This window comes from Cervus canadensis, chromosome 14 (assembly GCF_019320065.1).
Source record: "Cervus canadensis isolate Bull #8, Minnesota chromosome 14, ASM1932006v1, whole genome shotgun sequence".
Classification (NCBI taxonomy): domain Eukaryota; kingdom Metazoa; phylum Chordata; class Mammalia; order Artiodactyla; family Cervidae; genus Cervus; species Cervus canadensis.
The window spans coordinates 20,663,322-20,686,565 of record NC_057399.1 but is presented as its reverse complement, the minus strand read 5'-3'; the positions used below and the strand labels follow the sequence as shown (position 1 = coordinate 20,686,565).

The following is a 23,244-nucleotide window of genomic DNA, read 5'->3' as shown; positions in this document are numbered from 1 at the left end:
TCCCCCCTCCCGATCCCCCTCCCACCTCCCTCCCCATCCCATCCCTCTGGGTCTTCCCAGTGCACGAGGCCTGAGCACTTATCTCATGCATCCAACCTGGGCTGGTGATCTGTTTCACCCTAGATAATATACATGTTTCGATGCTGTTCTCTTGAAACATCCCACCCTCGCCTTCTCCCACAGAGTTCAAAAGTCTGTTCTGTATTTCTGTGTCTCTTTTTCTGTTTTGCATATATGGTTATCATTATCATCTTTCTAAATTCCATATATATGCATTAGTATACTGTATTGGTCTTTATCTTTCTGGCTTACTTCACTCTGTATAATGGGCTCCAGTTTCATCCATCTCATTAGAACTGATTCAAACGAATTCTTTTTAACAGCTGAGTAATATTCCATGGTGTATATGTACCACAGCTTCCTTATCCATTCGTCTGCTGATGGGCATCTAGGTTGCTTCCATGTCCTGGCTATTATAAACAGTGCTGCGATGAACATTGGGGTGCATGTGTCTCTTTCAGATCTGGTTTCCTCAGCGTGTATGCCCAGAAGTGGGATTGCTGGGTCATATGGCAGTTCTATTTCCAGTTTTTTAAGAAATCTCCCTTAGCTTCTTATCTTGCTCCCAACTCCTCCTTGCTCTCAGGAATTTTGCTCTGTTGTTGACCTCATCTCTATATCTAAAGCCCCTGTCTCTCTCCTGAGTTTTTTCATCAGTATTTAAATGTGTCCAAGCCTCTTCCATTTTTAAGATCCTTCTCGATCTCTACCTTTCCGCTAGTTATAACCTTGTTTTTCCTCACTTTGACAGCAAAAAGAAGAAGAAATGTTTATTGAGTCATACTTGTTTCCATCATTTCTTTATTTTGAAATAAGCATTTTTTTCACACTGAAATTGTATTGCATCTTACAGTCATAATTATAATTTTTAGCACCATAGTCACAATATGTGCCTGGCAATATGCTTGGAACTAGAAGATACCTATAAACAAAACATGTATGTTCCATGCCAGAGATACTAAGCATGGTAGAGCAGATTGAGTACATGTGTATGGGATCCTTTAGACCTGGCTCCAGTAAAGCATACATTCCATAGATTAAAGACAATTACACTAACATTAAGTGCTATGAAAGAAAAAATAGAACATAATACTGTGACAGAAAATAGAGTAAGACTAGAAAAAGATCAGTAATAGCAAATAAAGATAAGGCAAGGCCATCAATGACAGGGGTCCTTAAAGTGATCCAGTTTATACCCGGGTTTTGTGAGTTTTAATGAGTTATTGTTTGATTGCAAAATTAACCCGGTTTCACCTTCTTTCATGCAATGGTACTGCAGTCATGACCAAGAAGGCAACAGAAGGCATAATAAAAGGGAGAAAAGCCTGTATGATCTATAGCTTTTTAAAATTCCTACAACCAAACTTAAAACCATGCCTGTATATGAAACTGGTGAGTATCACTTCAGAGATTACAACTGTACATCCAGTCAGAAAGAATACAGCGAAAACCTTAATATTCTGTCTTTGGTGTGCACCACCAGTACATCTGAAAAACTTGGTCCACAGTTGAGGAATTTGGGGAAGAGAAAGGAGAATTTGAGTGAAATTTAAGAGAGGCTTTCAGAAGAGTCTGCTTGTTATTTAGCTGTTGGAAACCTTTACAGCTGACTTGAAAGAATGTTGTAGAGAGCTTCCTGGAGAGAGCATGTTATGGAAGTGATCATATTAGTCATGCTGAATTTTTATTCATTGCTCTGAATTTTGGTGCCATTGGACTTGACATCTCATAGCCTCGTTTTCCATAGCAGATGTATTCAATTTTATAATTTTCATTGTACTAAAACTCTCAATTACATGTGATACCATACCTGGAACATAAAATAATTGTTATCAGTTTGTGTGAGACATCATAACATTGGAAGGTTGCCCAGAGACCATCTGGTCTGTAGAGATCCTATGTAGTGGGAGTGTTTGAAGATCACTAGGCAAAGGATAAGACTAGTAATGTAATGTAGCTTATTTTTAAAATAAAGTTGTATTTTTTTAGTTAAAAAATGTTTAAGTGATTTTATTAGGAAATTATATACTATTTTGATATAAAATTTTCTTAATTATGTGAAATAGGGCTATCCATATTTGGCAAAATTAGAAATTACCAATTATCCACTGATTCCTCTGCCACTAACTTCTTCGAAGCAAATAAATATTTAATATTGAAAGATCCTAGGAAGAGCAACACCATAGCTACTAATATTATCAGCAGTAGGACCATTTTTATAAATAGATTATCACTAAAATAATACATACTCTTTGTTTAAAAAAGAATATAAATCTGCATATTGCTTTCTCTTCAGATTTTGTTGTGTATTTTGTCATCTCTTCATTAGCTTTTTTATAATACTTTTTAACCAAATAATGCTTTATCTATAGTGCAATCAAGGAAGATTAAAGAAGATTTCAAGTTTTTGTGGGTTGTGTCTTCTCCTGTTGGAAACTGCGTATTAGAAATTCCTAAATTGTAAGAATTAATATTCAAATCGAATTTCAGAAATGTATTTCATTGTCACTCAGAAGGGAAGGAATACTATGAATTCTCTATATGTCATCTAATCTTTCATGTTATTAATACTTTTCTTACAGTTATCTACTCTATATATTACCCCCTGACCATAGTTATTACAAATATTTTATTGATTTGTCATTTGCTTTCAAGTTTTCTTCATACTGTTTTGACATAGAGAGTTTATATCTTTATATTTTAGTTATTAGTCAAATATCTGTGTTCTCTATAAGGTCTTCAGTTCATCACACCTCATCTTTTGGTAACTCCTGGAGAATTTTCTATATGCTGATGAAAGCTATGTATGCTTTCCCCCTAAATAAGCGCAAACATACATAGCAGGGGATTTGCTGTCACACAGATTCGTCCGTGTACCCCAGGTTAATAACTCTTAGTCCTTTCCCATCTCAAAATCCATTAATTACCAATTTCCATTTGCATCTAGTGTTTTCTTGATGCAATTCAATGTTAAAATCTAATCAATTTTTTCATTTTTCAACGTTAGTATCTAATCAACCAGAGCTTATTTTGGTGTTCAGTGTGAGCATCTAGATTGAATTTTTATAGAGTTCTCCATTTGCCCAATGTCATTTGTTAAATAATCTACCTCCTCTCAAAACTGTTTTCTATTCAAATTGCTGCATTTATGAAGGCCTGTTTTAGAGTTTCCTGTTCTATTATTCTGACAATTTTTTTGACATTTATAGTATCGCCTTACATTTTCTTTAAGTTTCACAAGTTTATAGCTGAATTGTATCAACCTACAAAAATTTTCCAATCACCTTTTATTTTTACCCTATTTTTAAAAATTATTTATTTTTAATTAGAGGATAATATCTCTATAATATTGTGTTGGTTTCTGCCATATACCAACATGAATCAGCTATAGGTATACACATGTATCCTCCCTCTTCAACCTTCCTCCTGCCTCCCACGCCATCCCACCAGCCGTCTAGGTTCACAGAGCATCAGATTTAAGTTCCCTGCGTCAAACAGCAAATTCCCACCAGCTGTCTGATTTTACACGTGAGAAATGTTTCAGTGCATGTGTTTCAGTGCTACTCACTCACTTCTTCCCACCTTCGCCTTCCTTTCCTGTGTCCACCAGTCCATTCTCTCCATCTCCATCACTGTCTTGCAGACAGTTCATCAGTACCATCTTTCTAGATTCCATATATATGTGTTAATATACAATATTTGTCTTTCTCTTTCTGACTTATTTCACTCTATATAATAGGTTCTAGGTTCATCCACCTCATTAGAACTGACTCAAATGTGTTCCTTTTTGTGGTTGAGTAACATTCCATTGTTACTCAATATACCACAACTTTTTTATCCATTTATCTATCAGTAAACATCTAGGTTGCTTCCATGTCCTCAGTTCAGTTCATCTCAGTTCAGTCGCTCAGTCGTGTCCGGCTCTTTGCGACCCCATGAACCATAGCACTCCAGGCCTCCCTGTCCATCACCAACACCTGGAGTCCACCCAAATCCATGTCCATGGAGTCAGTGATGACATCCAACCATCTCATCCTCTGTCGTCCCCTTCTCCTCCTTCCCTCAATCTTTCCAAGCATCAGGGTCTTTTCCAATGAGTCAGCTCTTCACATCAGGTGGCCAAAGTATTGGAGTTTCAGCTTCACCATCAGTCCTTCCAATGAAGATTCAGGACTGATCTCCTTTAGGATGGACTGGTTGGATCTCCTTGCAGTCCAAGGAACTCTCAAGAGTCTTCTCTAGCACCACAGTTCAAAAGCATCAATTCTTCGGTGCTCAGCTTTCTTCACAGTCCAACTTTCACATCCATACGTGACCACTGGAAAAACCATAGCCTTGACCAGACGGACCTTTGTTGGCAAAGTAATGTGTCTGCTTTTTAATATGCTATCTAGGTTGGTCATAACTTTCCTTCCAAGGAGTAAGAGTCTTTTAATTTCATGGCTGCAGTCACCATCCACAGTGATTTTGGAGCCCAGAAAAATAAAGTCAGCCACTGTTTCCACTGTTTCCCCATCTATTTGCCATGAAGTGATGGGACCAGATGCCATGATCTTAGTTTTCTGAATGTTGAGTTTTAAGTCAAATTTTTCACTCTCCTCTTTCACTTTCATCAAGAGGCTCTTTAGTTCTTCACTCTCTGCCATAAAAGTGGTGTCGTCTGCATATCTGAGGTTATTGATATTTCTCCCGGCAGTCTTATGAAGCTTGTGCTTCATCCAGCCCAGTGTTTCTCATGATGTACTCTGCATATAAGGTAAATAGGCAGGGTGACAATATACAGCCTTGACGGACTCCTTTTCCTATTTGGAACCAGTCTGTTGTTCTATGTCCAGTTCTAACTGTTGCTTCCTGACCTGCATACAGTTTTATCAAGAGGCAAGTCAGGTGGTCTGGTATTCCCATCTCTTTCAGAATTTTCCACAGTTTATTGTGATCCACATAGTCAAAGGCTTTGGCGCAGTCAATAAAGCAGAATTTGATGTTTTTCTGGAACTCTCTTGCTTTTTTGATGATCCAGTGAATGTTGGCAATTTGATCTCTGGTTCCTCTGCCTTTTCTAAAACCATCTGGAACATCTGGAAGTTCACGGTTCAGGTATTGCTGAAGCCTGGCTTGGAGAATTTTGAGCATTACTTTACTAGCGTGTGAGATGAGTGCAATTGTGCAGTAGTTTGAGCGTTCTTTGGCATTGCCTTTCTTAGGGATTGGAATGAAAACTGACCTTTTCCAGTCCTATGGCCACTGCTGAGTTTTCCAAATTTGCTGGCATATTGAGCTCAGTACTTTCACAGCATCATCTTTTAGGATTTGAAATAGTTCAACTGGAATTCCATCACCTCCACAAGCTTTGCTTGTAGTGATGCTTTCTTAAGGCCCACTTGGCTTCACATTCCAGGATGTCTGGCTCTAGGTGAGTGATCACACCATCGTGGTTATCTGGGTTGTGAAGATCTTTTTTGTACAGTTCTTCTGTGTATTTTTGCCACCTCTTCATATTATCTTTTGCTTCTGTTAGGTCCATAACATTTCTGTCCTTTATTGAGCCCATCTTTGCATGAAATGTTCCCTTGGTATCTCTAATTTTCTTGGAGAGATCTCTAGTCTTTCCCATTCTATTGTTTTCCTCTATTTCTTTGCATTGGTCACTGAGGAAGGCTTTCTTATATCCCCTTGCTATTTGGAACTCTGCATTCAAATGCATATATGTTTCCTTTCCCATGCCCTAACTATTGTAAATAGTGCTGTAATGAACATTGTGGTACATGTGTCTTTTTCAATTATGGTTTCCTTAGGGTATATGCCCAGTAGTGGAATCATTGGGCCATATGGTAGTTTTATTCCCCGTTTTTTAAGGAATCTCCATACTGTTCTCCATAGTGTCTGTTTGTCACCCTACTTTTTGACCATTCTTACTCTGTTCATCTTTCCAGATAAAATGTAACATCATTTTGCTATGTTCCAAAAACAATACCCGTGACAATTTATGACAGTTATATGAAGCTTGATCTCTTTATAGAAGTTGATTTTCCAAAGTTTTAGACTTGTCTTTAGTTCCATACTTTGAGAATTAGATATTTTTAGAATAGCATTTGTTTTTGCTATTACCATATGCTGGAGAAGGAAATGACAGCCCACCCCAGTACTCTTGCCTGGAAAATCCCATGGACGGAGGGGCCTGATAGGCTGCAGTCCACGGGGTCACAGAGTCGGACACGCTGAGCGACTTCACTCTCCCTCTCATTGTGCCTTTAATTGATTGTTGCTTACAGAGCTATTATTTTTCTATGTTTCTTATCTCTTGCCTCTTTAATTACATTACATTGTAACTGATTACCTTGAGGTGTTTTTTTTTTTTTAATACATAGCATCTGTTACAATACTTACCTCTGTTCATTTAAGTATTTTTAAAGTTTGTTCTTATTGTATAAATTGGTCACTATAAGTTCAGTTCTTGAAGTCAGGTTGATTTCAGTTCCAAACCAGTCTCTACACCAGTTTGACCTGTGTAGCCTTGAACAAGTAAAAACTAAGTTTCTTAATCTTCAGTTTTAGTTTTAGTTTCTTCATCTGAAACTTGGGTTAATAACCTAGAATCACCAGATTGCGACTAGAATCAAATAAATTTAGGTATATGGAAGCTGATACCATGACAGTATTTTTATTAACTAACCATCTAAAATGTTAAGTATAAAAATAAAATAAAATAAAATAAAATGTTAAGTATCAAGAATGACAGAAAAAAAAAAAAAAACAATGACAGTAGGCTTTCATGTCTTGGTCCTGATTTTCACTAGATTTTGGGGGTTATTTTTACTGATTTTTTTCCCCTTTTAATTGATGTTTGTTTGTGATAAGTCAGAAAAAGAAAGCAAATTGTATAGCAGGACAGTGTTGTAAAGATTTTGTTAAGAATAGAATTTGGACTGTTTTCTCAGTATCTGTTGAGATTAATATATAGTGTCTCATCTAGAATTGTTCATGTGACTTACTAGGAAAATAGATTTCTTAATATAGTTTATTATTATATTCATGAATTAAATTTAGTTCTTTAATATGCTATTGGTTTGGCTTTACAATATTTTATGCTTTTGTGTGTATTTTTCTTAGTAGAAATTTATAATTTCTTTTAATGAATAACGTGTGTGTTCTTGGCAGCAGCTTGGTAATAATAATTGCGTACTTGTGTCAGATAAACAGAATCTTTTAAAGTATTCTTTATTTTTTTTTTTTTCATTCCTCTTGTTAAAGGTAGCACAGGTAATAAATGAAGAGCCAGGCTTCCTAACCCAGACTTATTTGACCTTGAAGCTGGCCTCTGTCTCTGCCAGTTTTCGATACCAAGCAAAGTAAAATTCACCAGATAAATTGTGAAATTTTGCAATTTATTTTTTCCTCTACAGACACTTAGGATTGCTGTCCTTATAAGTTTAAAGGAAATCTCATCTGGCTCTAAAGCCTCTTTGAAAGGCATGTCTCTGGTAAATTTTCTCAATTTTAATTTCTTCATTTATATTCTCCAGAGTGATGTCCATTTTATATGAGTTTTTAAAACTTTTAGCCAATGATATACAGATAGATAGAGAATTTATGTATATCAAGATGATCGCCTGGAGCAGGACATGACAGCCCACTCCGGCATTCTTGCCTGGAGAATCCTATCAACAGAGGAGCCTGGTGGGCTACAGTACATAGGACTGCAAAGCGCTGGACACAACTGAGGGGACTGGGCATGCGTGCACACGTGCACATATATATATATGCACGTGTATGTATATATATACATATATATAAAACTGTAATGCAATTATATGTGATACCATTGTGTGTATGTATATATATAGACAGATAGATATACTGTCACCTGAAAAAGCACAGTCTAAAAGTTGGGAGTTAATGTTTTATTCAGTGGACAAAACTGAGGACATAAATGCAGGACATAGCATCTCAGATAGCTCTGAAAGACTGCTCCAAAGAGGCAAGGTGGGGAGCCAGGATATGGGAGTTTTTGCAACAAAGACAAAGTAGTTGGAACATCAAACAGTTATTACTAATTAAAGAAAATCAGATATTTCAAGTTAAGGAATTTAGTGCTTTTCTATATATGAGAAGATGCAAGAGTCTGGGCTTACTGAAATCATTCCTTTGATATGTACCTCAGCTACCTGGGGGCAGAAAGGGGAGGGGCTGGCTGCAGTGTCTGTTGATGATGGACATTGTGTTTCTGTCCTGAATTCCCTCAGGGCTCACCATGGGGGTGGCTGTAATATGATGACTTAATGGCTGCAATATCCTTTGATTACTGGCTTGTTGTAGTTTAGTCATTAAGTCCTGTATGACTTTTTTGCTGCAGTATGGACTGTAGCCTCCCAGGCTCCTCTGTCCATTGGATTTCCCAGGCAAGGATACTAGAATGGATTGCCATTTCTTTCTCCAGGGAATCTTCCCAACCCAGGGATTGAACCTGCGTCTCCTGCATTGGCAAGTGGATTCTTTAGCACTGAGCCACGAGAGAAGCCTGTGATTACTGACTGATACGGCAGGGAATATTTTTTGTTCACAACATTATTATATTTGTTGTTCAGTCACTAAGTCATGTCTGACTCTTTGTGACCCCATCAGCTACAGCATTCCAGGCTTCCCTGTCCTTCACTATTTCCCAAAGTTTGCTCAAACTCATGTCAGTTAAGTCAGTGATGCCATCCAAACATTTCATCCTCTGTCACCCTCTTCTCCTGCCCTCAGTCTTTCCCAGCATCAGGGTTTTTCCTACTGAGTTGCTCTTTATATCAGGTGGCCAAAGTATTGGAGCTTCAGCTTCAGTCCTTCCAATGAATATTCAGTACTGATTTCCTTTAGGATTGACTGGTTTGATATTTTTGCTGTCCAAGGGACTCTCAAGAGTCGTCTTCTCTAGCACCACAATGCAAAAGCATCAGTACTTCAGTGCTCAACTTTCTTTATAGTCCAACTCTCACATCTGTACATGACTACTGGAAAAACCATACTTTGACTTGATGGACCTTTGTCGTCAAAGTGATGTCTCTGCTTTTTAATACACTGTCTAAGTTTGTCATAGCTTTTCTTCCAAGGAGCAAGTGTCTTTTAATTTCATGGCTGCAGTTACTGTCCACAGTGATTTTGAAGCCCAGGAAAATAAAATCTGTCACTGTTTCCACTTTTCCCCCATTTATTTGCCATGAACTGATGGGACTGGATGCCATGATCTTAGTTTTTTGAGTGTTGAGTTTCAAGCCAGCTTTTTCATCTCCTCTTTCACCCTCACCAAGAAACTCTTTAGTTCCCCCGTCGATTTCTGCCATTAGAGTGGTATCATCTGCATATCTGAAGTTGTCAATATTTCTTCTGGCAGTCTTGAGTCCAGCTTGTGAGCCATCAAACTCAGCATTTCGCATGATGTACTCTGCATGTTATGTTATAGTTATGTATATGCTATAGTTAAAAGTTATGACCAACCTAGACAGCATGTTAAAAAGTACAGACATTATTTTGCCAACAGAGGTCTGTCTAGTCAAGGCTATGGTTTTTCCTGTAGTCACGTATGAATGTGAGAGTTGGACTATAAAGAAAGCTGAGTGCCAAAGAATTGATGCTTTTGGACTGTGGTGTTGGAGAAGACTCTTGAGAGTCCCTTGGACTGCAAGGAGATCCAACCAGTCCATCCTAAAGGAGATCAGTCCTGAATCTTCATTGGAAGGACTGATGCTGAAGCTGAGACTTTGGCCACCTTGTGAAGAGTTGACTCATTGGAAAAGACCCTGATGCTGGGAGGGATTGGGGGCAGGAGGAGAAGGGGACGACAGAGGATGAGATGGTTGGATGGCATCACCGACTCAATAGACATGAGCTTGAGTAAACTCTGGGAGTTGGCGATGGACAGGGAGGCCTGTTGTGCTGCAGTCCATGGGATCTCAAAGAGTCAGACATGACTGAGCAACTGAACTGAACTCTGCATAGAAGTTAAATAAGCAGAGTGACAATATACAGCCTTGTATACTGCCTTTCCAATATATTTCCTTTCCAGGTTTGAACCAGTCCATTGTTCCATGTCGAATTCAAACTGTTGCTTCTTGTCCTGCATACAGAAAGCCATCTCCTTGCAGCTTCCCTTTGTCCTTGCATGTGGGTTATCTTTCCTGTTGTTTTCCAACATCCTCCTGTCAATGGTGTTCAATAGCTAGTTGTGATTTTGGTGTTCTCGCAATAGAAGATATTTATTATATAGTTATCATTATACTAATATGCATATGCATATATATTATTTTCTTTATTAGATGTTTGTGTTCTTGTTTTTTAAAAGGTCAGTTCTTAGATTTATTTTTCAGTAATGCTGTTTTTCCTTTGTCCCATTTTTATTTTGTTGTTGTTTCTTCTTTTCCTTAAGATCATTCTTTGTTCTTTTATGAATCTAACTGGTTGAATCATGGTTCATATATTTTTCCTTTTGCATTAGTACAATTTTTAGAAATGGACATTTACCTCTGAACATACTTTTGGCTGCATGTCATTTTTTTCTAAGAATGTCTTCCTGATTGATAGAATGACAGTTGAGAATAGTAGTGTTAATCATTTAACAAACTGTTTCTATTGAGATTTACTATTGACTGTTTTTTTTCACTGCATTGTGGTCAGATAATAAAGTCAGATGAGCAATGGCAGTGTTTTAAGTAGTATTGTTTCTTCATTACGGCAATTGTTGAGATAGCCTCGTGTATCTTCAACTTTTCTTCCAAAACTCAGGTAATCCATGAATTTTGAAGTGTGTTGATATAAAATAGTAGTCACAACCTAGAAGTTGAGAGTTATGTTTTATTTGGTGGGAGTCTAGGAGATACAACTCTTAATATTTCCTGAAACATATTGCGTCCTTTCAACTTCCCATGGACATCTTTAATCAAGTGTGATTTTGATTCCTGATAGAGTCTGCCATAGGCCTTCAACGATTGCAGTCTAAGAGACCTGGCTTCAAAGTCCTGTTCTGATTGTCACTGTTATGATTCTGAGAAAGATATTCAACTATCTGAAACCTTAATTCCTATAGGTTAGCCACAACATTTGGGTTTTTCAGTAACATCTATAAAAATGGAGAAATGATACTATCTACCTCGTGGAGTTGTTATGTATGCATTAAGTAAAGTAATATTTACAAAATGCACAACAGAACATCTGATGAATAAATAGTAAAAACTAGTAGATGTCAGTCCTCAGAGGAAGACAAAGCTGGTATCCTGATGTAGATTTCTGTTTTCTGTCTTTTGAATCTATCGTTTTTTTCTTACCTTGTCATCTCTTCACTATTTTCCTTAAAAAAAAAAAAAAGAAAGAATTGTGGAAAATTGTTACATTTGTATCCCACATCATTATTTCAGTTCTCCACATCAACTCCTCAATATCCATACCTGTATCAAGTTATTCCCTCCAATGCAAACTCTGCTTTTGCTAATACCACTTTATCTTTTGTAATCTTTCTCTCAGCTTCTGTTTTGACATCTCAGCTTGCTTGCTTGACTGATTCCTTTTTTCTGCACTTTCTTTTCTGTGGGCTCCATATTATTGTTTTTCTTCTACTACTTTCTTCTCTCTCTTCCTTTTCTTTCCTGTCCTTTGCAGTCTTCTCTTATGTTTCTTTTACCTTTAAATTTTTTCCTTCCTTACTTTCTTTGTTTCCATTCTTTGCTTTAAAAAATTTTTTTTTCTCAATGAGAAACTCTGGCTTCAAAAAGGGTGTTATACTGAACTGCCCTGGCTAGCATCCAGGCATGGATCTAATCCAATCTGCCATTAAATTGTGGGATGAGGGACAAAATCCTCAGTCAGCTCTGAGATGCTGGCAGAGATCCATCCAAAGCAAGGATGCTGACTGAGCACAAGATCATTTCCTACCCTGACTATCAAACTGGAGGCTTGCTGGCCAGTCTCTACAAGCATTGTTACCCTGAATCTACCCCTTGTGGCCCCTCATCCAGTATAAGACACGGTGGTGGAATAGGTCAGATCTGGAGCTCTGGAGTTAGACTGCCTGTGGCCAATTTCAGCTCTTGTTAACCATGTGACCCTGAACAGGACTGTTAAACTTTTTCTATTTGGATGCCTTTATTTCAGTAATAAAAATAGTACCTGCCTCATAATGATACCTGTGAGAAAGAAATGGATAATAAATATTGAGCACTTTTCACAATGTTCCTGGTGCATAGTGAGTACTCAATAAATGCTGTCTAATATTCCATAGTTTTGGAGATACGTATTTTAGGAATTTTATTTCGTAGCTAAGTATGGCTAGTACAACAAGATATCCTCAAGTCAAGATGTTGGTTCGGAAGCTCAAGGCTACCGAGGCCAGATCTGTGTTATCTCTTGACCTTCCCTTAATGACTGCTGCAGTGGCAGCCACCATGTCTGCATTCAGGTAAGAGGAGGAAGGAAAGAAAGGAGGCTCGGGCACTGCCTGCAGCAGGAAAGCAGAGACTGTCTCAGAAATGCTCCATAGACTCCCACTTATGTTCTAGTAGTCAGAGCTCTGTCTTTCCTCACTGGAAAGATTTTGGCATCCCACCATATACAGTAGAGGAAGCAATAAAAAAGAAAGTTGAAATTTATCCTTTATTTTTTGTCATAGTTTCTGAGAATTTGAGACACTGATAACAAAGGCAGGAGAGATATCAGAGTTAGTACATGGACTGCCTTAAAATTTAGAAAGGAGTGCGTGTATAGTAGGGAATTACCTACCTGATTTTTCAGTCCATTAATACCTTGGTTCTTTAATTTGGGAGACAGACAGGAAGACAGGGCTGAGGTTTGGGGAATTTATTACTTTTTGCTCATCTACTTTCCTTTAGGTGGCAGGTCAGCTTTGTTTTCTTAATGTGAAGTATGGGAAAGTTAAAACATAATTTTTTTCAGTCCAGTCACATCTGCTATAGTGTTATTTGAAATACCTCAAAAGTTATTTTAATAGATTTCTGTTCATCTTAGTTGATCTTTTCCTTGGTGTGTGTGTGTGTGTGTAGCATGAAATTTTTGAAAAATATTTTTTGTTCCTATTGAAGTCTAATAATTAGAAAAATTGTTAGGAGTTGACAAAATAAACCAAGAGTGTCTAAAATAGAATAACATTTACTTAAAATTCTAGAATCCCAAATGCCCAGTCATTTTAAGTTTAAAATTAAAGCTGAATGTTGAAAGTGTCCATTTAAAAACATACTTTGTCAAAAAGCATGTAAAAAATGATCATTCTAATTATGTGCTTAACAGGAAAAAGTGAGATAAAAATTCCATAATTTAAAATAATAGTAATAACAGAGATGCAATAAATATTTTTGCTGCCTGTCCATGGGTTCACCTGCTGGCTTTTGAGGTGAGAACTCTACAAATCCTTGAACTGCATAGAAAAGTTTCAAAAACACTCCAGCCTGGCAGTTCAGTTAAGTGAATAAGTATGTTCAGTCTTCATTCTAACATCTGGTACTTAAAAAGCACTAGGATATCAAATCAAAGAACATTTTTACCATCTTCCACAATGTCACATCAGTGTCCAGCCATCAAAAGAGATCTTTCCACAAATAGGATTCTTTACAATCACAGTGGGTACAAGCAGTTCTTTCCCAACCAGTCAGCTTGCTGCCTCCAACATCAGTTTTTAAAACCAGAACTTTTGTCACATCTTAGTAGAATGATTATTTCACTAAAAAGAAATATGTCAAGGTGTTTAAAATGCTATTTTGCTCAACTATTATAGAAACTAAAAACATAATATTAAAATTTAGGAGCATAGAGTCAACTGTTAGTTGCTCAGTCATGTCTAACTCTTTGTAAGCCCATGGATAGAGGAAAACAACTTAATTGAATGGAAGTTCATCAAATGTTAGTATAAATTCAAAAAGTGGTCCTTCTAAATTTTTCTAAGATGATAAGTTGTTCCTCTCAAATAATCATAATGACTACAGCTTTTGAGAGCCCATTATATGCCAGGCATTTCATATTCATTACTTAAAATTCTTGCAACCAAGAATTTGAGGTGGTAAATTTGTTTCTGCATTTCAGGTGGGAAACTGAGTCCAGAAGGTTTTAGTAAATGATCTAGAGTGACAGACCTATTAAGCAGTATGTCATCATTAACTACAAGTCTTTCTGACTCCAAAACACATGTGTCAATATTGAGATTGGTATAAATCTTATGTGGTTGGTATAAATATGCCAATACTGAGACTGGTATAAATTTCATGTGATTGAAAGCTATGTTCATATTATTTTGAGAACAAATTTAAATGAGAAATACATAATGGGAGTCATAGTGTCTTCCAGTGGGACAGGATCAATTAGCTTAGAATTAATGTATTTATTTATGCCCAGTGCTAGATAGCCTACAAAATTAGCAGACAGGTAGGAGTGAGCTGTGTCCTCCAGCTTCTGTCCCAGACTAGAGTTTCTCCTAGCTTGACCAGGATAAACTTAGGGAGGAAGCTCTCATACCAATATATTCTGTCCACTTCAAACAATTTCAAAGTTTGGTGACAAAAATGAGAGTCATATTTAGACTCCCGATTGTAGTTGCATAGAGAGGCCTTTTTTTCTTTCTTTTTTTATTGAAATATAGTTGATTAACAATGTTGTATTAGTTTCAGGTGTAGAGCAAAGTGATTCAGTTATAATAGTGTGTATATGTTAATCCCAAACTCCTAATTTATGGCCCCCTGCCCACCCACGCCTTTCCACTTTGGTAACTATGTTTGTTTTCTATGTCTGTGGGTCTTTTTCTGTTTTGCAAGTTCATTTGCATCATTTTTTTTTAGATTCTTGTCTATAAGTGATATTATATGATATTTGTCTTTCTCTGTCTGACTTCACTTAGTATGATAATCTCTAGGTCCATCAGTGTCACTGCAAAATGGCATTATTTATTTCATTCTTTTTTATGGACATGTAGTTATTTCATTGTGTGTGTGTGTGTGTACACATATATACATTTTCTTTGATCAGTGGACACTTAGGTTGCTTCCATGTTTTGGCTATTGTGACTAGTGCTGCTATGAATGTAGGGGTACATGTATCTTTTTAAATTTGAGTTTTCTCCAGATATATGTCCATGAGTGAAGTTACTAGATCATATGGGAACTCTATTTTTAGTTTTTAAGGAGCTTCCGTATTATTTTCCATAGTGGCTGTACCAATTTACATTCCCACCTACAGAATAAGACGGTTCCTTTTAGGAGAGAGGCCTTTAGAATGGCCACAATTTGTAATCTCAGGGTAACATCTTTGGAGAAAATTGAGGGTATCAAAGAGCAGGTGGAAAGAAAGTTTCATGACTATGAATTGATTTCGGTGCATGTGATCTCAGCTTAGAGTGCCTGTGCCTGACCTCTCATCAGATTTTATTCCATAAGCATTTACATAGCAAAACTTCAAGGAAATGATTATTGAGCTTACCAACAAAACATCATTTGTAAGGCTACAGGAAACTTAATCAATGTCTTTTAGGTGTAACAACAAATCCAACAGATAAGGCAGGATTTAAAATGGAAAGAAAGCACTTCAGTTTAAATGACAAAATTTTTCTTTGTAAATTAGGGGCTACCTTAAATATGTTTAGACACCAAGTTTCCATATGTTTGGTTTAGGCTAAATTCAGGGAATCAGTTAGTCGTTTCACACAAGAGTAAAATAAAAATTTTACTTAGTTGATCTCACACAAGTCTTTTTTCTTTTATCTTTTCTGCTTCGGTTCAGGTGTGGATGGATCAGAAGCAGGGGTCCAAGTGACAGCAATACAAGTCATATTTCTAAATCTGGCGGTATTATTAACTGTGTTTTCTGTTACTATAACCCAACATTAGGCCTAGAACTTTAGAATAAATTTAGAACACAAAACAATACATGCTCTTTAGTGATATACTCCTGCTCACAGTGGGACTCCACCTGGTGATCCCCTTGGAGTCTTCATTACCTGACAAAAGAAGATTGGTGCCCTTTGTTGAAGGTTCTGTTGAATCATTGTGGGCACACACAGGCTGCAGGCAGAGTAATGTTTTTCCCAATCTTTGCATGCTTTAAACACTTCTGCCACATCTTGGTTATTCCAACTCACAATAAATCCTTTTCCATAATTGCTGACTTATTTAGCATCTGTAAAATGACATTCATTTTTGGCTACTTATTCCCCTTTTTCTTTTACACAATCTTAGGAAACATAAAAAGAGACTGCTTTGGTCTCAGATTTTGGGTTGACTATTTAGTAAGTTGGATATTTGATGATGGTGATAGCTCATGCTGTTTCCCTATAGGTCTGGTCCACGTGATCTCTCATCATTGCATTAGATGGACATCATTGCATTAGATGGACAGAAGACTGTCCTGTTTAGGGGCTTCCCAGGTGGTGCTAGTAGGAAAGAACCTGCATGCCAATGCAGGAGACATAAGAGATGCGGGTTCAATCCCTGCATTGGAAAGATTTCCTGGAAGAGGGCATGACAACCGTGCCAGCATTCTTTCCTGGAGAATCCCATGGACAGAGGAGCCTGGCGGGCTACAGTCCTGGGGTCGCAAAGAGTCAGATACGACTGAAGCAACTTAGTACACACATGCACGTCCTGCTTAGGAAACGGTTTTCATTATTTTCATTTGCATTTGCTGTTGCTCCTCTTATTGATCTAGTCTCTTTCTGTAATAAGATGTGCATTTGTTGTTCCTTTTATCAGTTGTCCTTAAACTGCCTCTAATGATAGATCCATCTGGGGGTTTGAGGGGAAGGTGAGTTGTTTTTTCTTTTTAATAAATGCAGGTGAATCAATCATTCGGGATTTAAAATTAGTTCTTATTTTTAAGGACACCAAGTACAGATTTATTCACATGTTTGCAGAATTATCTGGGAAAACTCTTAGGGAGAGTTTTGTTTTTTTTTTAATTTAAATGCTAGCAGTTGCACTTAGACCCCCTCCAGTGTTCTTGCCTGGAGAATCCCAGGGACCGGGGAGCCTGGTGGGCTGCCGTCTATAGGGTCGCACAGAGTCGGACACGACTGAAGTGACTTAGCGGCAGCAGCGATTGCACTTAGACGTCCAACGGGAAGCACGAGACAGAATGTCTTTCCCGGGATTTGTCCTACTTCTTCCAAACCTGTTGTTGGGCCCACAAAATACTTTGAACAGCTCAGAACAAAAATTCAGCACAAACACCAGGTAGTGATAGTGTTGTTCCCGATCCTGTTTTTGCAGCTGGCGACTGGAAGTATTTGGGATGAGGTTCAGCCGAGGCTCCCTAACTGGACAGGAGTTACCTAATCAGGCTTCAAACCACATCAAAGTGTGAGCGTGTCAGGCAAGGCAACCAGTTCATAACAAATGTTGAGGAATGATAGGATGTTATGACATCTAGTATAAAATATTATTTTAGAAAAGGAATATGGCTTTTCCTAGCTTAGTATCTTTCTGTTTACCTTTGATAGAGTGTGCCAAAGTTAGGCCTTTGGAACCTGAAAACTCAATGAAGGCTCAAGAATCTCCTGAATTCTGTGGCAAATAAAACGTAGCCAACTGGGTTGAGATTGACAGAGTTGGCACAAAATTGTGTGGCCATGAGGACAGGCCATCTTTGGCTTCCTTACCCGGCTGTTAGAGAACCCCCTGACAAACCGCGGTGTGTGTGTATTGCAGCTTCATGGATCTATCTGTAGATGGTATGAAATAGCAATTGATTTCACACTCTGCAGCCGAGTGCAGCTGGGTGGAACTGTAGCTCTACCATGACCTACCTGTATGTATGTCCTTGAGTTACTATGTGGAACTCAGTCTCACTTTTGTCATCTGTGAAATGGGAATCAAAACTTTACCTCTATCATATGCTTTTTTAAGATTACACAGCACACACACACATACAACATTCAGTACCTGCCCCTGGCCAAGTGTTCAGTAAATGTTGGTTACTATTTTGAAGTCATCAAAGGATGCAAAAATCCCTAACGGGGAAAAAGGACACATACAGGACTCCTCAGAAAATCATGTACTGTCTTGAAAGGTCATCACTAGTTAGCCACATTTTGCAGACATTTATACATGTGACCTTTATGTGTATATTGTTGGCCAAGGGTAATTGTTAATGATTCTGAGAAGAAACCCAAGGGGTATGTGGCGTCACTCCTGATGTTGTTTCTTTTTTTTTTTTTCCCTGGTGGCTTCTTATGAGATTGGTGGTCACCGGGCTCAGAGTTGAGAGGTACCACTCTTTTTCTCCAGGTTGGTTAGACTTTGGGCTTTTTTGATTGTTATTTGCCCGAAAGCTTTGGAGGCTTTGGCTGTGAGAGGCATGCTGGTTGTCAGAGGCCAGTGGAGTGTGAGTCCAGGGTAATTGGCAGAATAGGGTACATTTCAGGGGGTCCTCTGTTTCTGTCGATTACTGTGGCGTTCGCGGTACAGGGCAGCCTGCTTTCACTCTGTGTGTGGCTTATTCCGTGTTTGATGACTTCTTCACTCCTACGTCATCCCTGTGAGCATTAAACAAGGAGGTCATAAAACGTGACTCAGACTTTCTCATAAATAAGAATTCTCTCAGGATACTAGTCACTTAACCCATGGCTATTTCCCGAGCTGATCAATTACCCTCCCAGGTAGGAACACCGCTGCTTCAAAAACACATTGGTTTCCCATATTATCTTTCTCACTTTATTTTGGTGAAATTCAGGACATTTTGAAATTAAATCATTTCTGAAGTTGTGCATTATCAAATGTCACAGTAAAATTATATGAATGTCTCCTTCTTTCTACGTGTAGTTTCAATTTCCTGAAGCTAATTTCTCCCTTCTAATTATGAACACTCCAAGAAGAATTAGTTTTTGCAACTCAGCATGAGAGCAAGTAACTCTTATTTCTTCAGGCTGAGTTGAATGCAGGAGACTTCCTGAATCTGCCTGAATACAAGTGCCTAAGGTACAAGATAAGTGTTTCCTGTTCTGTTGTTATTATTCTATTTTCAGTGCTAAGGGTCACTGGGGAAATGATCTCCCAATGGTCAGAATTGTGTGCTTGATATTTCTAAAGGAATTTTGCCTTGGTGATAGGTAACAGGAAAACTTGTGTGATTTCTTTTTTTTTTCCTGGAAGGGTAACATTGACGTGAAAGTTGCAACTGTTTGTTAAATGTTATTTTAAAAGTACAAGGTTTCTCTAATAATGAGTGATGTTGAGCACCTTTTCATGTGTTTGTTAGCCATCTGTATGTCTTCTTTGGAGAAATGTCTGTTTAGTTCTCTGGCCCATTTTTTGATTGGGTCATTTATTTTTCTGGAATTGAGCTGTAGGAGTTGCTTGTATATTTTTGAGATTAATCCTTTGTCTGTTTCTTCATTTGCTATTATTTTCTCCCAATCTGACGGCTGTCTTTTCACCTTACTTATAGTTTCTTTTGTAGTGCAAAAGCTTTTAAGTTTCATTAGATCCCATTTGTTTAGTTTTGCTTTTATTTCCAATATTCTGGGAGGTGGGTCATAGAGGATCTTGCTGTGATTTATGTCGGAGAGTGTTTTGCCTATGTTCTCCTCTAGGAGTTTTATAGTTTCTGGTCTTACATTTAGATCTTTAATCCATTTTGAGTTAATTTTTGTGTATGGTGTTAGAAAGGTGTTCTAGTTTCATTCTTTTACAAGTGGTTGACCAGTTTTCCCAGCACCACTTGTTAAAGAGGTTGTCTTTTTCCATTGTATATCCTTGCCTCCTTTGTCAATGAGGTACCATTACACACCAGTCAGGATGGCTGCTATCCAAAAAGTCTACAAGCAATAAATGCTGGAGAGGCTGTGGAGAAAAGGGAACCCTCTTACACTGTTGGTGGGAATGCAAACTAGTACAGCCACTATGGAAAACAGTGTGGAGATTCCTTAAAAAACTGGAAATAGAACTGCCATATGACCCAGCAATCCCACTTCTGGGCATACACACTGAGGAAACCAGATCTGAAAGAGACACGTGCACCCCAATGTTCATCGCAGCACTGTTTATAATAGCCAGGACATGGAAGCAACCTAGATGCCCATCAGCAGATGAATGGATAAGGAAGCTGTGGTACATATACACCATGGAATATTACTCAGCCATTAAAAAGAATTCATTTGAACCAGTCCTAATGAGATGGATGAAACTGGAGCCCATTATACAGAGTGAAGTAAGCCAGAAAGATAAAGAACATTACAGCATACTAACACATATATATGGAATTTAGAAAGATGGTAACGATAACCCTATATGCAAAACAGAAAAAGAGACACAGAAATACAGAACAGACTTTTGAACTCTGTGGGAGAAGGTGAGGGTGGGATGTTTCAAAAGAACAGCATGTATACTATCTATGGTGAAACAGATCACCAGCCCAGGTGGGATGCATGAGACAAGTGCTCCGGCCTGGTGCACTGGGAAGACCCAGAGGAATCGGGTGGAGAGGGAGGTGGGAGGGGGGATCGGGATGGGGAATACGTGTAAATCTATGGCTGATTCATATCAATGTATGACAAAACCCACTGAAATGTTGTGAAGTAATTAGCCTCCAACTAATAAAAAAATTAAAAAAAAAAAGTACAAGGTTGATTTAGACATATTTATCAAATCCAAGTGTACTTTTAGGTATCTTACTGTTTGCTCATTAAAAAAATAAAAGCATACATGCACTTGAGTGGATTTTGCTTTCCCATAAATAAGTGACTGGAGTGTGTTTCCACACTGACTTTTTTGTTGTTCTTTTTGCCCCTCACCCAAGTAACTAGACTGGAAAAGGGAAAGGAGAGTAACATTGCATTTCAGCTAGAACTAAAACATCTTATGTTGAGAGTAGCGTTCAGAATTATCCATGGACTCATTCTTCTAATTTTCCTGACTGTAACACATTGAATCGACCACGGGTTTTTGTTGTTGTTGTTGTGTTTTTGTGGATTCAGTATTAGTTAGCTAAGAACCAAATATGCTAACTGTATTAGAACCAGAACTCTTCTGCTTCCTGGGATCCGTCACAAAACCTCCCTCCCTTTCTTGAGAGTTGTCGTACCTTGTCTGGTTCTAAAATTGGTTCCTGACAAGTATTGTATCAAAACAAAGCAAAAACAATTCTGCTTTCATTGTTCTCATATCTTTAAAACTCATGTGCCTGGGTTTTAATTCCTTAGTGTAAGTTCTTTTGTTAATGCAGTCTTACAAAATAGTCAGGATCCTATCTTGTTCCCTACAGAAACCTTGGAAATGACAGTAATCTCTCTTATTTTTCATCTGAGAACATAACAAAAAGGTATAAGAACTCTGTAGTACTTTTCTATCCCCATCTCCTTCATTGTCAGATCATTAAATAGGAACTATGGCTATTAATTTTAGCAAAATGATGTACTGTCTACCACTTCTAATGGCTTATTACACATCAGGAACTAGGTTAAATACTTGGCATGACAGTTGACTCTCGAACAACATAGATTTGATCTGCACAGTTCCGTTTATATGCAGATTTTTTTTCACTAATTGTGTACCACACAGCCTGCTGTTGGTTGGATATATGGATGCAGAACCATGGGTATGGAGACCCAGCTCTAAGTTATATTCAGACTTTTGACTGTTCAGGGACTGGTACCCCTAACCTCCACATTGTTCACAGGGCAACCATACTTTGATTCAGTTGGTACAACAAAGTAGATATTAGCGTCCACATTCTAAGTGGGGAAACTGACTCTTTGAAAAGTCAATTTCGCATAGATAGAAAATGAAGGAGCCAGAAAATGGTCACTGGGCCCCCTCTCATTAGGAGGCCACCCTCAAAAACATGGATATGGTGAGTATGATAAGAAAATGTGGCGTCAAGTGAAGCAGTGTGCAGTTTCATCCCTAAAAGTTAACTGTAAAGATAGCGGGTTCTCTGTCTGCGTGGAGACACACCAGAGTACATACGTGCCCATATGAGGGGGTACAGAGATTACCACCTGCCCCTCTCATACCTCAAGGGAGGTAGCAAGTCATCCTCTCTCCTCCCCCGAATGTTCTGACCCATCCTTTGCAAATATCCTTCTAAAATGAAAGTGATAGATGAGAAGCAAAGAAAACAACCACACAAGCTGTATGATAAGTTGCCATATTTCCAAGTTAAGTAAAAGAAAAAAGTCATAGCTCACATTCAAGATTGAATTGAATAAGAATCCTGATTAGAATTTCTTGCAGTCAGATGCTGTCTAGAAAATAACATGTTCTTTGAAAGAGAACGAAAGGCTGTGAATATGTACTCGGATTTGCTTTCTGTGTGTTTATTAGTTTTGCAGTTCTGATGAAAGTATCTTCCATTCAGTAGTGTCTGTGATCTTCAGTGCCAGCAGCCGTAAGAAATAGATATTCAATAATTTAATAACTGTTTATTGCAAATTAAGATCACTCCCATAACTGTCTGTGCCTGGGTGCCCAGTGTTGGGCTCTGTACCACATCCTCTTTCCTTCAGAACACTGAAAATGGAGACTCAGTTTCAGCTCAGACTTTTTTCGTATCCCACACATCCATCCAGAATGGTTAACATTGCTAAGTTCTTTGTTAAATTACAAGTCTGCTGCCTGGCTAAACAAGTGAACAAGAAATGTTCAAGAGCCCTTCAGTTTTGACTTTAGCTTGTTGTAATTTCCTAATGACGATGCAAGATTCTACACACAGGAGGACAGGGCCAGGATTGGGAGCCTTTTTGAGGAAACTGAAAATCCTCACCCTTTAAAACCTTACAGCCACTAGTAGCACATTATTTCTCAAATGAAAGGTTACATTTTCTGCCTCCCTAAGACTAACGTCACCTCTCCAAGTGGAAAACAAGAGCGGCATTTGGCATTCGTTTGTCCCAAACCCAAATCGCTGACCCTTTGTTTTTAGTACTTTGCCCTTTTGCTTTTGCTTTTTTGATTTGCTTGTGACTCTCTGCTTCCCCCATCTTTTTTTTTTTGGTACAATGATTCTTACCTTGTCTTTCCCCAGTCCGTTTCTGACCTGGAGAGACGTGCAGCATGTTATTGTCAGGACTTCCCGTGCAGGACATTTGAACGCTAATGACTGGAAAACCAATGCTGCTGGTTTTAAGGGTGAGAACTTCTTTCATCTTCTGTCACAGGCAAAATATTTTTATTTTCCCCCATTTTAAATGGAGAGCAGGCAACAGAACCCCTCCACAGAAACTTT

At 38.1% G+C, this 23,244-nt stretch overlaps 1 protein-coding gene across 3 annotated transcripts in view; it reads left to right on the top strand.

Moving 5' to 3' along the window:
- The window catches only part of PCSK5 (proprotein convertase subtilisin/kexin type 5), a 496,629-nt gene that overhangs the window by 237,477 nt on the left and 235,908 nt on the right, over positions 1–23,244 (top strand). For all 3 annotated transcript variants that reach the window (XM_043487117.1, XM_043487116.1, XM_043487115.1), the window contains exon 10: positions 23,044–23,147. In XM_043487117.1, coding sequence (XP_043343052.1) covers positions 23,044–23,147 — 104 coding nt within the window. The remainder of the gene's footprint in view (positions 1–23,043; positions 23,148–23,244) is intronic.